The sequence below is a fragment of the Camelus bactrianus genome, chromosome 19 (genome assembly GCF_048773025.1).
Source record: "Camelus bactrianus isolate YW-2024 breed Bactrian camel chromosome 19, ASM4877302v1, whole genome shotgun sequence".
In the NCBI taxonomy this organism is placed as follows: Eukaryota; Metazoa; Chordata; class Mammalia; order Artiodactyla; family Camelidae; genus Camelus; species Camelus bactrianus.
In genome coordinates, this window is record NC_133557.1 from 19,402,264 (window position 1) to 19,418,064 (window position 15,801).

The window sequence follows — 15,801 nt, forward strand, 5'->3', positions numbered from 1 at the left end:
GAAGATAGACACCACCACCACCAGGACTGTGGCAATGGGTGCCCCCAGTGTTCACACTGTGAGAAAGGTCTCCCCAGCATACACAGGAAGATGCCTGTTGGGGAGGACAGTAAGGGCTGCTGAAGGTCATATCTTCTTCAGCTCATCAGATGCTCACAGCCAAAGCCACAGAATGAATTGCCCAGGTCATTTCAACATATCTCCAAAGACCTAATGGTCCTTCCCTAGGAATGAATCCATACTGCCTAAAGCCCTCAGTTTTATCATCTCCAAAATAGAGCTGATAATAGTAAAAGCTGCCATCCTTTGAGTACTATGAACTAGGAAATTTACATAAATTATTCCTAACTCTGCAAAATTGCTTTTTATGTTTTCCTGATGAAGAAACAGAGGCTCAGAGAGTTAAGTCCCCAGGTAAAAGTGGTAGATTGGATTATTGGATTCCCTAACAGGATTGGACACCCACAGCCCTTGCCTTGTGACTTTGTAGCACCTCCTACTGTGGGTGGAGTTTAATCCTTGCCCCATCAATGCTGGGCTTGCCCATGTGACCTGTTTGGGCCAGTGGAATGTTAGTGGACTAACCGTGATGTGAGCAGAGGCTTTAAACATGCCATGTGCTTTGGCTTGGGCTTGGGTGCCTCAGTGTTCATCACAAGAATGGGCCCCAGGTAGTTGCTGCCCTTTTCATCTGGACTTTAGCATGAAAGTAGAACAGACCTGAGCTCAGTTCATGGCCTGGAACCAAGCCCAGGTGGCCCATTGCCTGGAGCAGAGCTCACCTGCTGAGGCTGGCCCAGCATTTGCTGTCATAAACCATCAGGTGTGGTTTGTCACAAAGCACTACTATAGCAATAGCTGACTAATACAGTGGCAGAGCCGGTCTGAAGCCAAAGCCTCTACCTGTTTTCTCTATGGCCTAGGGCAACTGGAAACTACAGGTGAGGTAATACAGTGAAAATGTCAGGCACCAGATTTAAAAGTTCAGAACAAATGCTAGTTGTTACAAATTTTAGTTCACGCTGCGTTTTATAAATGACATTAACGACACCAAGCCATTTCAGGGATATAGGGGGCACGCAGGAGTAACAGTGTCCCAGCTTCTGAGACATTCACCAGGCAAAGTAAATCTCTCCAATAATAAGCAGCCCTCATAGATGCCTGACATTTTACAAGCATGTAACATATTTTCCTATCCATGATTTCATGAAGCCAAGCAAAGACCAGTGAGGTAGAAAGAATTATCCCCATTTCATAGATAAGTAATAAGCCCAGAGAGGCTAAGTAACTTGGCTAAGATCACACAGCTGAGGGTTTGATAGGCTGAATTTGAATGCAGTCCAGTCTAAGGCTTCTAATAACTCCACATAAGTCAGTTTACGCCCCAACCCGCTCAGTGTCCTCATCACTCCCCGGCAGTGTGGGGGCACCTGGCAGACACAACTTGCTCAAGAAATACAGACGGAAGGCAAGAAGGCATGAAAGGAGTAGAGCTAGAAAAGGGTGACAGCAGTTTGCTCGGGCAGAGCCTGCATAACTTTGCTCCAGAAACTAAGATGCTAATCAGAGGTGGCTCCCAGGCTTCCCCACCTATGCACCTGCTAGGCACTCAGACACCTCAGACACATACCCCGGGGAGCCACCCCTTGGCAGAGACAACGGGAAAGTGGCAGGGATTTGTGACATGGCCAGTCTCCAAAATAAGCAACTTGGAAACCAGGGTCAGGCAGCCCCTAAGTTACCTGTGAGTGGACAGCACCTCAAAAAGCAGGACCTACTTTGCCTTGGCCAAAAGGACCCCACAGATACATGGGTGTCCTTTCCCTTCAGCTCTCCTGGGAAACACCTCTCTCGCTCTCCCCCACTCCCTAGTTAATCCTGAATGTTACTCTAGAATGAACTCTATTCATTCTAGACATTACTGGGACATGGCCTCCTACATTCACCGACTGTACATTCTAATTACCTTTGAGTGAATCAGAATTTAAACACTGACATGTATGGAGTTTCTTTTTCCTGATTTTAAAGTAGTTATAGTACTGATGTCACGTTAGGGACTTACTGTGCACTTGAAAGACATTTATATACTGCCTTCCACAGACTGGTCCTGTTCCACGCAAGCCCTTTACAAGTATCAGTTTATTTAATCCTCACAATGACTGAATGAGATCGGTACTTATCCCCCATTTTACAGATGAGGAAACTGAAGTTGAGAGGTTAAGGAACTTGTTCAAGGTCACACAGCCAGTACGTCTAGCAGAGGAAGAATTAGAACCCAGGCAGTCTGACTCAGGTCTACGTTAACCTCCTCACTCCTTTGCTTTTCCGAGTGCTTTATGTAAATCATCTCTACTTGAGCTGGGACAAGGTCAGGGTGGGTTGGGGGGGACACTGCTTTTGATGTTCAGCACCTGTTTGGATTTGCTCATGTCATTGTCTGTGCCTAGCTAGGTTGTAAACCCCCCCAAGAGAAGAACCGTGTCTCTGACTTAACACTGTGCCTAGCACAGGGCCGGCTTCACTCAGTGCCCCTCAGCTATCTGGGCAGTGGATGCTGAATGAGGTAAGGCATTCATATCCCTATCTTACCCCTCAGAAACAGGCTCAGAGACCCTGACTTGCCCGAGGGCACACAAGTTCAAGTGTAAGTTCTAGTCTGACTGTAAGTTCTAGTCAGCACGAATGCAAAGTCTTTCTGCCTCCAGATTCCATGCTAAACATAACTCCATGTATTCTTTGCAGTGACTGCATTATATTCCTCATGTAGAGTTACCATAATTTATTTAACTGATGGGCAACAGTTAGATAAATCTTGACAACTTTTTACTATTACAAATAGCTGCCATAAAATCTTTGTGCTTATCTTTACCCATGTCTACAACACTTCCATCGTCTAAACCCCTAGACTGAGAGTGTTGGGTCTGCACATTTTAAGTTTGGGTACAAGGTTATCATCTGAACATGTGGGACCAAATTACCAACTCCCCTCCCCACGAGGTATGGGAGTACCTGTTTTCTGCAGTGTGTGTGTTCAACTGTAAAACTCCCCAGAGACCGTATCAGGGACTCTGGGACAATTTCTGAAGGGGACTATACTGCAGAGGGTTTCTCTTAACAGAACCTACCTTCTCCTTGGTAGATACTGAACACGGTTTGATTTTGGACACTTTTTAAGAAAGGCTTCTACAATTCATCCCTCCAGCAATTAGGTTCAGCTCCCCACGTCCAGGAAGTCTACATGAAGCCGTGCAATCAGGTCTGAACTGTGTTATGCTGTCAACACAGAGAAAAGCAGGCTGTGAGTAAGTGTGCCCGGAGGTCAGCTCCCCCATCACTCACCAGGAAGCCAGCTGCCACCTCAGCTGAGTGGGAGTTTCTTTTCATGTTGTTTCCTTAAATAAAAGTCATCACCAGCTCGGGAAGAACTTTTCATCAAGCGGAGAAACAGAAGACAGTAGAAGAGTTGGTGAGATTAACCAGTCCATGTCCATCATTTATCAAACAAGGAAATTGAGACCCAGAGATGCTGAGTGACTCGTTAAAAGTCACACAGAAGAGCAGAAAAATCAGGGGTAGAAACCGGCTCAAAGCTAGGTATTCGAGCTTCTAGCAGGCCTCACCCATCACCTTCACTGACAGTCCTTTAAGTCTGCTTCTTCTGAATCTCGGTGGCTCTTGAACATGAGGGGAAAGTTGAGACAGGAGGGAAGGGGGCAGGGCTCAACCATTAAAAGAATGACACAGCATTTGAGGATAGGACATAAACTAGTTGGAACCAGCAAGGCCCAAGATGGTGAAGACTCGACTTCTGATAGAGCCTGAGCCTCATTATAGGCTCACTGTAATATATTAGCTTGTTAAATGACACACCCACGGGCACCAGGACAGTTCCCAGGCTGACTGTCAAAGGCCAAAAGTGGGCGGGGCCCAATCCCAGAAGTCCCCGCCCCTTCCCCAACACAGTTAGAATAACCCTCCCACTTGTTAGCATATGAAGTTTCCCAGCCCATAAAAACTAACCACCCCGGACACCTCAGGGCCGCCGATCTTGCCTTCTAAGATGCCTGCACTCTGTCTACGGAGTATGTATCTCCCCAAATAAATCACTTTACTTTGGCTCCCTCTTGAATTCTTTCCTGCACAAGACAAGAACCTATTCTCGGCAATGAAGTTAGGTTTCTTGAGAAGGGATATCTGAATGAAAAATCATGGCAGCACGTCTCTGCGCCTTTGTGCCTGCTGTTCCCACGTCCTTGGATTCTGTTCTCTGCCTAACTGCTTGAACTCCTCCTCATCCTTCAAGACCCAGAACTTTTATGTCCTGTGGAAATATTCCGTGATTCCCCAGGGCAGCTGGTTGTTCCCTGCTCTGTGTTCCCAGGCCCTGACCTTGGCCAGCACTTGCAACATTTGATGTTGGTTGTGGGCTCCTGGTGAGTCTTCCCCACAAGAGTGAAAATTCCTCAAATGCACAGATGTAGCAAATTCACCTTTGCAATTCCAGCACACACCCTGAGGGATGGACTTCAGACCACAAATTCCACGAGAGAGGGAGTTTATCATCCTGTCCCAGCTCCCCATTCAGAGTATGAACTCACGAAGGGTTTGGTGCTGCTGATGGAATCTGAACAGGGAAGCTCTGCAGCATGAGGGGCCTCAAATCCTGGAGCCACTGAGCTTTCAAAAGACAGGACCTGGAGGTGCCAAGCAGCGCAGGCTGACAAAGGAGTGGGCGCTAAGAGGTACCAAAGGTCCTCACCCGCGTACAGACTCCCAGGGCTACGAGGCATTGCCACACACGACCTCATTTGACTGAACTTTGTAACTGCTCTTTGTGTTACTTCCACGAGGCCTAATCCTCTTCCTCCTGCCAAGGAAACTGCTCCCAAATCTGGATGACCCAGACCTTAGGACACTGAGACACAGATGTGGCACAGAGAGAAGGAGTAAATCAAGCTAAGAAATATATGACTGAATACATCCTCAGTTTACAGCATTTAGGAGAAAAAAATAAGAGTGACTACAGCCATGAAATTCCCTACAAATTCCCTCAAGTCAGAGTTGCTCTCCTTTCATAAAGCGGGCTGAGCCTCCCTGGTTTTGGACTTCAGGGTTTTAGAAGAGAACACACGGGACGCAGGAATGTGGGATTTCATGATCTCCAGTTTACTTAATACGCCTGTTTACAAACACGATCTGTGTGTGTATACAACAGTGACGAGGACCATTCTCCAAATACAATCTGGTACTCAGACTGTGACAGATGCACGTGGAAAATGAGGCACCAGTGAATGCACCTCAACACGGAAAGATAAACAAGCACGCAGTACTCTCTGGTCACAGATGCCCTCGAAAGCCTCCTGTTCAGCACCTGGGGAACAGACACTTTTCAAAGGACAATACAAGGCTATTTCAACAGGACACCCAGGCCCCAAACAATACCCAGAAGATGTCAGGTTCCCTGTCTTCTCTAGAGGAGCCAAAAAGTCCTAAAGGCTTGGTCAAGAAACCGGAGGCAGGGGGATTACCGCCTGCTAAGCACATGTGCTGGGCATTTTACATGCCTCATTTCCCTTTATCCGAACAGGACCATCTCCATTTTACAGATGGGGAAAATGAGCCTTGCCCAGGGTCAGACAGCTCTCAGTACTGGTGCCATGACTTGGACCCACATCTCTCGTTTGCCTAGACCCAAACTCTTCCAGCCTCACTGTGCTGTCTCACATCGAGATTAAGAGCATGTTCCCAAGGGACAGGCAAAGGCGCTAAGACTGAACAGGAAGAGGCAGAAGACCGACCTGTGTACAAGATTGGGAAACGGACGCTTTCCATGGAGTTCATTGAAGGCTAGGCCTGAACTGGACTTGCATGGGAGAAACTCCTGGAGATTTAAAAGTGTGACAAATGGACTTCTGGACTCGCCCTGTGCCTGTTGCCTTTTGGTGCTGAACAAGAAACCTAGGAGAGATTTCAATCCCTTCGACAAGCCCCTGCCACCTCCCCCACCCCACTTCCACCCCTGGTTTATGGATGTAAATTCCAGAGGGCAAAAAAATTCCCCTGGGGCCCTTCGTATTTGTCAATGCTCCCAAAACACCATGGCAACACCTCCAAAACCTCACTGCCAGGTGTTTCTGCCACCTTTGGGTACAACACATCACACGCCACATTTTGATCAATACAGGTTAACCTGTGGCCGGATGGGACAAGAATTACATATTCTCCGTACATCTTTATACGCAATACAATTTACACTGAAGATTTTCCAGACCTCAGGCTCCTAACAACTGGAGCTTGAGCTAAGCCAGCCAAGTGCAGTGCTTATCGACTGATGCTATAACAGGGCTTGACTGGGGGGAGGGACATCAAAGAAGCTTCCAGGATGATTCCCCAAAATGCAAGGGGCTCCCTTTGAAAGGATTCAGGAGACAACCTGAGAGAGGGGAAGGAGTATCTTATCACAGAGCAGTAACTGTGCCTTTGTGGGCTGGAGGGGACAAGGTTTCCAACCCTTCCCAGCAATCTCACGGTGAAGGCCACCCAAGGACAAGGCTGGAAATTGAGAAGTGCAACAAACGGGAAAGAAAAGTTCGAGTTCAAGGCCAGGTGAACAGGCCTAGGTTTGCTGTGGTAAGAGGAAGGTGTGGCCAAAGTCACACCACCATTTAACAAGAACATTTTTCCAAAAGAGCTGGCTTCTTGCCATCAGAAGCAAGGGAAGACATTTTCCTCCACTTCTGACTTAAAATCTTGTCCAAAAGTAAAAAGCCTTGAGTCACAGCAAGACTTATAATCACAGAACTTCGCAGCACTGTTCAGTCTATACCACTGACACGTGGTCAGGAGAGTTTCAGGGCAAATACGCATTTTGCAAAATTACTCTGACTCAGCTTAAAATTCATTAAGTTATTAAAACGTCTGCTTTCTGGTTTTATCCTTAACAGAGAAAACAGACCCATGAGGTTGAATTGAATACTGTAAGCCAAGAGTTTGGTTTATCAAAAAGTAAATTAGTGTTCTAAAAAAACCCTCAAAACAATCTACACACATGCCAGAGCGCAGCACTGGAGCTGTGAATTATTTTCGGGAGTTTTGTCAACAAAGAACAAATGCCTTAGTTGTTATTAAAAACTAGAAAGCATTCGCTCAAAACAGAAGGGGGAAAGTAAGTAAACTTAATGCTCCAGCAACCACTATATAACAGACAATGTGGACAGAAAGTTATCAATGTTCATTACATAAAAATCACCCCATACCCAGTTGAAGAGGCACTCGGGTTTAACCGTTTTGGTAGCTAATCACAAGCCAGTTGTAATATTTAACATTCCATGGATGAAGCAAATATTACAACCAGAGTGTGTCTTTCAGGTGGTCAGTTGTTTTGTAAAGAACCCTGCTGGAAATAAATGCTTACACAAAATTCACCAGAGGGAAATATTGTTAAATAACAGCATTAACAGCCATTAACACAGAAGACAGCCAGAACCGGGTGGAGTCTGACGGCAGCAGAGCAGAGTCCTGAGGCCCTGCACCCCTTCAGCCACACAGTAGAGGCTTTCCTGATTCTGTCCTCTCGCCGAGCCGGAGCTTGGCTCTCAAAGGAAAAAACGGAACATTTCAGATTAAGGTCAAGTCTTGCCAGGGATGCAAAGTGCCCAAGTGGGAATGGCTGTGCTTGTGACACCGGTTGATGCCGCCAAGAACACTCTGGGGCCTGACCTCGCTACCCAGACTCCACCGTCACCCACCAAAACTGCCTGGTAAGCTTCCTCCTGGAAGTTGGATCAATAATTTAGTCAAACAACTAAGAAACAGAAATGGAAAATGTATGAGCCACTGTCCTGCTGTCGTCCCTTGTGTTTCTCTTTTATTCCTTGTAACTGTCTTGCTTCAGATTCAAACTAGAGCTCTGGGGAGGAAGTCCTGGGGAAAAGGATTTCAGATACCAAAACCCGTAGGTCCCGTACCAGCCCAGCAAACCGAACAGGGTGCCAAACACTTTCTGGGACAAGTTGTGGAAATACACGGCCGTGCACAGAAACATCCACACCCAGATGACGGTCAGGAAGCCCAGCGCGACCACCAGGGTGGTGATGGCCACGTGGAGGTAGTGGCTGCGGTCTGTCTTCACCTCGTGCAGCACGGCCATCTCCTCCACGATCATGAGGGCACAGAAAGTCAGCAGGAAGGAGTGGCCTGAGATGTCAAAGCCGTGCCAGAAGCCTCCTTCCCCGTGGCACTGCTGCTTACTCTGGGGCTCCTCTCTGAGCCCCTCCAGGGCTGGTGACTGGTAGCAGCTGCCCGTGTAGTGCTCGATGTTGGAGAAGATGGCTGTGCAGAAGTACCAGATGGCCGTGCCCACGAGCAGGGTGCTCAGCCGCCGCAGGACCAGGCCAGCCTTGCCTGTCAGGTGGTAGTTGGTGAGGGCGATGAAAGGCAGGAGGAGACAGAAGGTCCAGGCCCAGGCCATTTTGACAAAATACCTGGCAGAGGAGGAAAGTGGAAGTGAAGAGAGGGGCGTCGGTGGAGAGGGAACAATGTCATGACCCGGGACTCTAGACTCTCAAGGGAGGGAAAATGAGAAAAAGTGATAAAAGCTATAGACAACAACTTCACTTACTACGTACTTTAAGTGTATTAACTATTTAATCCTTATACAACTCGTTGAGGTAGGCACTACTGTCATCCTCATTTTATAGATAAGAAAACTGAGGCACAGAGAAGCATCATGCAAAGTGGAAGTCATGAGTGGTGGAGCTGGAATTCAAATCCAGGGTCTATGACCTTAAGTACTACACCACTTGCTCAGGAAAGTAATTACACGTACATTCTCTTTCCCATGGAACCCTCACAATTACCTGGGAGGAAGGTATCATTTGCCCTGTATTATAGTGTTTCGGTAAGGTGCCCAGGGTCACACTCACAGGACCAGCAAGCATACACTGAACCAACATCTGGCCAGCCCCAAAGCTCCGGCTTTTTCTACCTCTTTCCTATATGGCAGAAATGATCAGAAAGAGCTTGGCTTCAAGCTGGAAGACCCAGGTTCAAATCCTGACTCTGACTTATTACCACACTTCTCCAGGCCTGCTTCCTCAACTGTTAAATAGAACTGAGGGGACAAATTACTTTCAAAATCCCTTCCAGAGCCAATGATTCACTAGTTCTCTTCATTAATTAATTAGCACAGAGGTGTGGGAACAAAATACCAGAATCCATGGCAACCTGCAATCGACAGGGACTTGCTCGCTCACGAGGCTGCTTGGCTCCCAGCTCACACAGGCCAGATCGAGCAGCAGCTGCCCTGTCTGCCTCCCCTGTGCTCATCAAAGGTGGGGGACCTATGGACCAGCTGCAGTAAACACATGTGCAACAGACTTGGGGCTACTACCACTCTCATAACCTATTATCAGCCCAGCCTCCAAGGGTGAGGGAGGAAAGAAGGTGGGCCAAGGACAGAAGGACTCTTTCCTGAGTTCTAAAGTTTCCTCAGACACCACTCAGGGCCTGTTGTGAAAATCTTCCCTGGGACTGTTATGCAGGCATCTGGACAGAGCCAAGAGCTGTCAGGCATCTGATGAAGCTTAGGAGAGAGAAACCAAGGTTTTAAGTAGACAACCATAGTTGGACTGACTTTTGGGAGATGCTGCAGACACCGTAATTCTGAAGAATCTAGGTTCACATCAAGGGAGGAGTTTCATCTTTCAGAGTTTCCCTTTACTACTGCAACAGTGTTTCTGTCAATAAACTTAAAATCCAAGAGGTTTAAAAAAAAAAAGTGAGTGAGTGGAGTTAAGGAGTTTCAAAGAGCCCAGATAGGATTGCATTCCTGGGTCACTGCCAAGAACTTTGAGTAGCTGAAAAGATCCAAGGAGATCCAGGGGAAAGTTCATAGACTGGAGGGTTCCACTCCTGGGCGACTGTCTTGGAGGGGTGGTGTCATAGGCTAGGACGGGGTGTGGAGGGGTGGGCAGGTCTTTTTGCCCTACCCAGATATGATGGGATTCGATCACCAGCAGGGAGGAGGGAGAGGGTAGGGCTCAGGGAGAGGTGCGGGGTCTGACAATGGCAGGCAGGAAGGAGGTGGCATACCTCCTAGGGCAGAGACCAACTCCTCACCCCAAAGGGTGGGAGCAGCGACACGGGCTGGTTCATCCCCCCTTCCCACCCCACACCCCTACACACACACAGACATACACACCACCCTGCCCAGTCAAGCTCAGGCTGTCTAGTTTGGGTGTGCAAACACGACTTACTAGCGACACTATTCCGGGGTCCCTCCATCGCGACACGCGTGCAGATGCTGTTGTCACGATGGGGAGAAGGACCTCCCCTTCCAATGACCCACCCATCAAGGGAGCTAAACCTCGGCTCTCTGCACGAGGCGACAGCGAGTGGCTACGGCGGGGACGGGAGAGGACCCGGGGCGCACTCACACGTTGAGGACGTTGCGCTTGTTGCTGAGATAGCTCTCGGGCAGCGGAGAGACCTCCTTGAGGAGGGAGCCCGCCAGCATGGAGGCCACCAAGGCCCAGGGCAGGTAGCGCCGCACCGCCGCCCTCACCAGCGTCCCCTTGAGGACCCACGCGCAGCGCTCCAGACACTCCATGCCTGACCTCGTCGGCCACCGTCCGCCTCCCCGTACCCGCTCGGCCACCGTCTTGCCCTCCGTCCGGGCGGCGCCGCCGCCTCCCTTTGGGCGCATGCGCACCGCTCGCAAGCCCCACCCCCGAGGAACGTGGGCACTCCGGGCCCGCGCGCTCCCCCTCGTGGCCACCTGTGGCCTCTGCAGCGCGCCCATCTCCAAATTTTTCCCTTCTCGAAATCCCGCCCCCGGAGTTCGCACGCTCTAGGTAGAGCAGGTTGGAATCTCAGGCTCTATGCCTTGCTTTGGTCGGAGGAAAAAAAAGCTGTGGGAATATTTGCTGGAGGTGGTGAAGAATAAACGTAGCGCAGCAGGAATTGGAGCAGTGGTCCCAGAATCATTTAGTCTCTCTTGGAGACAATTTCTCCATTTGAGCCTTAGTTTTCTCATCTGTAAAATGGGGAGACTGGACTCTTCCCCAAGAGTTATGAACTCAGGGTGGATTATGGTGGTCCAGATACAGGGACATGAGAAATGAAATGCATAAAATAATTATTATATTTACATTTTAAGTTATTAGATTTATTTTCACTTTAAAAAACACCTGCATATTTGTATTGAGCAAAAATGCTGGACACTGGCAGTTAATGACGATCAGATGAGGGTGTTGATGCCCCATTGACTCTTTTATCATAGAGTTAAACCCTCTCATCCCCTGTCATGGTTGGGTGTCTAATTCAGTGTTTCCCAAACTTGAGGCGTTTCTTTGCCACTTATTAGATTCCTGGGGCTGCCATAACAAATGACCAATAACGTGTGGGCTTAAACCTACAGAAATTTATTTTCTGACAGTTCTGGAGGCCAGAGGTCTGAAATCAAGCTGCTGATGGGATACGTTCCTTCTGGAGGCCCTGAAGAGGATCCCCTTCATGGCTCTCTCCTAGCTTCTGGTGACTGGTGGCAGTCCTTGGCGTTTCTTTGCTTGTGACTGCATGACTTCAATCTCTGCCTCAGTTTTCACGTGGCCTTCTCCCCTCTGTGTCCCTATGTGTTTTCTCTCCTTATACGGACACCAGTCATTGGATTTAGGGTCCACTCCAAATCCAGAATAGTCTCATCCTGAGATCCTTAATTGTATCTGCAAAGACCCTATTTCCAACTAAGGTCACATTCCCAGGTTCCAAAGACTGACATTTTTTCTTGGACAGGGGGACAGGAGGGAGGAAGTCATCATTCAACCCATTACAGCCACGTTAACAGTTTTTGCTATGTCCATATACCACCAATACTATTATTTGTTTAACATTTTTCTTTAAATAACACACATTTAAAATTTAAATAATTATTGGGGAAATGGATGGGGAAGGATAAATTAGGAGTTTGGGGTTAGCAGATATGAACTACTATATACAAAATAGATGAACAACAAGGTCTTACTGTATAGCACAGGGAACTCTATTCAACAGCTTGTAATAACCTATAATGAAAAAGAATATGAAAAAGAATTTATACATGTATATGTATAACTGAATCACTATGCTGTACACCAGAAATGAGCAAAACGTTAATCAACTCTACCTCAATTTTTTTTAAGTTAATGTAATAACAAACAAATAAAAATTCTTATTGAAAGCCTCCTAAGCAGAAATATCCATGGAATAATAGATTCTATGTGCCAGTTATATTTCTTCTATTACACAAATAGCATGTCTACTGAAATATTCATCATCTTTAGCTGCCTAAAATAATCTCTTGTCCCAAAACCGAGGATAGCTACCACGCTTTGGCCTGATTTATGCCTATACTAGACTGATGTTTAAAATCTCTTATGCAGAGATCCAGTGAACTAATAAAACTATTAATTCCTTAAAGCCATCTCAAGATGCTCTTCATATCTGTAAATTGCACTTATCTGATCATAATTTTGATGTAGCAAAATGCCTCTGGCTCTTCAAAAAGCTAGATTTAAAAAAGCAAATGTGGTAGTGATTATACTAATTGGACTTTTCATGATTGGGGATGTTAATTGTGAAGGCAGCTTGTAAATAGTATTGGAAACCATCTCTTATCTCCTGAAGATTGTCAGGTGCTCAGTTATTCCCTAGCAAGCTGCCTAATGGTTAAGAACAAGGAGACATTATTAGCTAAGTGGTCCCCCTAGATGCTGATCCCCTGCCCCAGGAAAAGTGGGGAAGGGGGCTGGGTGACAAAAACTCCAGGCATCATCCAGAGGATCTATCAAAAATGTACCTCCTGGAAGCATCAGGCTTTGTATTGCTGTAGAAGGAAAACAGGTTTCTTCCATTTGAGCAATAGCTCGATTAAGCTCGAGCAACAGCTTCATCCCTGGAGATTTTTGAAGACAGGGTTAAACCCAGACCTAAAAAAAAAATGTACGTCTCTAGAGAAGTTTTCTTTCTTTTTTTCTTTTAAACTTCAAACCATATTAAGAAATATATATTCATGCTGTGAGTCCAGCTGTGTGCTGGAGTGACCTCCCACAGGCCTGTGAGAACAGATTATTAAATTTTCAGGACTTTTGCAAGCTGATTGTTAAAGCCATTGTTTAAAAAATCACATTATATAAGTGAACAATTAAGCTCAAAATAAATATTCAAAACTCATCATTTCCTAATTCTTTTACTCTATTTCATTATTATCTATGTCCTCAAGGTTGCTCATATCTGTTGTAGAATATTTTACTGTGTAACTCTTCCCAACTGTGTGTTCATTGGCGTCACATTTGTAGCTTGAAACCAGCCCTGGCGGGAGTATTTACACTGGCAAACCAGGGCTTTATTTGGTTTGTTGATTGTCTAGATTGAGACAAGACAAAACATGGTTGAATTGAAACTATACGTTGGCTATGGATACCAGAGTAGAGCAAACATCAATTAAAGCAGTCTGGGAGAATCAATTCACTGTATGGAATTTACAGCAAAGTGTATTTGTGTATTTTATTATTTTAAAATAATGTGCTACACATTCTTTTTTTTCCCCTAGAAAATAAACCACAGTCATTTTATGATTCATTTATTGGCAACTGGTAATCATCAAATTACCAATGTTTATCTTCAAAAATTATTAACTCTAGCTGTGCCATCATTTCTCGAGGTTGATCAGATACCTGGAGTCACAGATATTTCCCACATAAAATGCATTATATAAATCAGACTTGGTTTATCACCAGCATTTATGAAACCAGACCCAGGGAAAGACCTAGGTCTGGGGACACATGCATGGTCTTGATATAGTGAATGTTTAGCATTACCCATTCTTTATATTAAAAGAAATGTGTTAATACACTTATGTACATACATAATAATTATGAAATTATTTTTTCAATATTAAGGGGTTCCCAAGATTATAAATCACCATGAAAGGGGTTTCTGGTCCATAAAGTCTTGAAAGATGTAGGGGTAGAATGGTAATGGATTAAGTAGAGGATGCCTGGGGCAATGGGAGAGGATCCCACAGGACCAGGGAAAGGTCAGGGGAGAGTTCTTAGAAGAGATGATTTCTGTCTAAGCAGAGGTCTGAAGTATTCGCCAGAGGATAGCCAGAGGAACAGTGGGAAGCAGACATTCCAGGAAGAGCAACCAGCAGGTGCTTTTTTGTTGGCTGGTGTGTGTGAAATGGGAAATTTCATTCCTGGTTTGGTGGGGAGGGCAGTAGGCAGCCCAGTAATTCTCCCAGGGGCAGCCCTCTTTGTCCACAGCTCCTGGCCAGAGAGCAGAAGTATTCATCCCCAGCACCAATTCCTTCCTTCTGAGCTCTGCTCTGCAGTGCCTCTCCCATTCTTAACCTCTGGCCACCTCTCCTTCTGGCTGGAGGGGACAGTTAGCAACTCCCTAGGGTGAGGCAGCTGAGCAAAGCCAGTAGCTGCCAGAGGCCAGGCTGCCTGCCTGCCTAACTGGGAGGGAGTTATATCCACTGGCTGCTCCCCCAACACACACAACCCCCTGCTGCCCATTACTGGACCCATTTGGGCACAGGGTCAGAAGTGTCAGGGCAGGGAGCTGGCTTTGCTCATCTTCAGGCCACGGGGAGAGCTTCAGGAGGGGCTGCCAGGGACCCTGTACCACCCCCAGCAGCCTTGAATTCCTTTCTGCTTTCTCCTCTGGACACCATGCCCTGCAGACCTCAGACCTCTCCTTTCTGAAGCAGTCACAGAGGCTTTTTTTGTCTGGAAGAGCGTTGGTAAAAAAGCAAGGAAATGAGTAAACCAGTGTCAGGATAGCAGTTACTTGTAGGACAGAGGGAGGGCATTGGGATCAGAGGATTTTGGGGGTGTAGGCAATGTTCTGGTTCTTTACCTGGGGATAGTCACAGAGATGTTTGCTTTAAAAATATCCTTTACATTATATATTTGTATTTCATAAATTTTGTGTATTTGTTATATTTCACAATTTAAGAAATGGTATTTGGAAGAAAAAAAAAAAAGGAATACCAAACTGGGAATAAAACACCTAGGTTCTGAGAACACATTTTCTGAGCCTTTGTTTTTCACTCTTCCTCTCCAAATTATAGCACAGAATCCAGATGTATCTACATAATAGTTTAAGGCCCCTATTCTTAAACTTGGTTAAACACGAATTAAATTTTCTATTCTTCTAGTTTAAACATTTAGTTCACTGGGGGTTTTGTTTGTTTTTGTTTTTTTATTGAAGTAATTTGATTTATAACATATTGAGCCTTAACCAAGTGGCAGGCACTGTGCACAGTGCCTTACTGTACTTGATTCTTTTCTTTCTCACAGCCACCACACAAGAAGATACTGTGATTACTCCATTCTACCAATGGAAACACCAAAGCACAGACAGGCTAAGAAACTTTGCCAAGGTCACACAGCTAGCCATCCAGCAGAACTAAGATTCAGACTAGGGTCAGTGTGCCCCACCTGGCAAAGCACTTAACCACTGGCACACACTGCCTCCTAGGTCTGACCTCACCTGCCTGCCAAAAATAATGACCACGTGGTCGCAGCACTCTGCAAAGTTTACACACAGCTGATAGTGTTTAAAGGCCATGTATTATATTGGTGAAAAATACAGTCAAACAGACATGGGTTCAAGTCTAAACTCAGAGTTTATTACCTGTATGAGTAGGGCAAGTCATTTTATAGGGTTTAAAGGCCATGTAGTTTATTGGTTAAAAATACAGCCAGACATGAGTTCAAGTTTACACTCAGAGTTTATGACTAGGGCAAATCATTT

The 15,801-nt window shown here is 46.2% G+C and overlaps 1 protein-coding gene and 1 non-coding gene across 2 annotated transcripts; both read right to left on the reverse strand.

Moving 5' to 3' along the window:
- Nucleotides 1–5,143: 5,143 nt before the first annotated feature.
- On the reverse strand, nt 5,144–10,698 carry FITM2 (fat storage inducing transmembrane protein 2). The gene is made up of 2 exons (XM_010958717.3): nt 10,437–10,698; nt 5,144–8,483 (listed from the first exon to the last, which is right to left on the reverse strand). The coding sequence occupies exons 1-2, from the start codon at nt 10,607–10,609 to the stop codon at nt 7,868–7,870; spliced, it is 789 nt and encodes a 262-aa protein (XP_010957019.2). The 5' UTR covers nt 10,610–10,698; the 3' UTR covers nt 5,144–7,867.
- Nucleotides 10,699–13,763: 3,065 nt separating this feature from the next.
- On the reverse strand, nt 13,764–13,893 carry LOC123617958 (small nucleolar RNA SNORA72). Its single transcript, XR_006726285.1, has one exon. It is a non-coding gene; the product is annotated as a small nucleolar RNA SNORA72 (small nucleolar RNA).
- Between the last annotated feature and the right edge of the window lie 1,908 nt (nt 13,894–15,801).

What these genes read in the sequence shown, in the direction of transcription:
- FITM2 (XM_010958717.3), bottom strand. Translation starts at nt 10,609, where the DNA reads ATGGAGTGTCTGGAGCGCTGCGCGTGGGTCCTCAAGGGGACGCTGGTG. An exon ending in AAGCGCAACGTCCTCAACGT is followed by an intron (nt 8,484 to 10,436) that starts GTGAGTGCGCCC and finishes CTCCTCTGCCAG; the next exon opens with GTATTTTGTCAAAATGGCCT.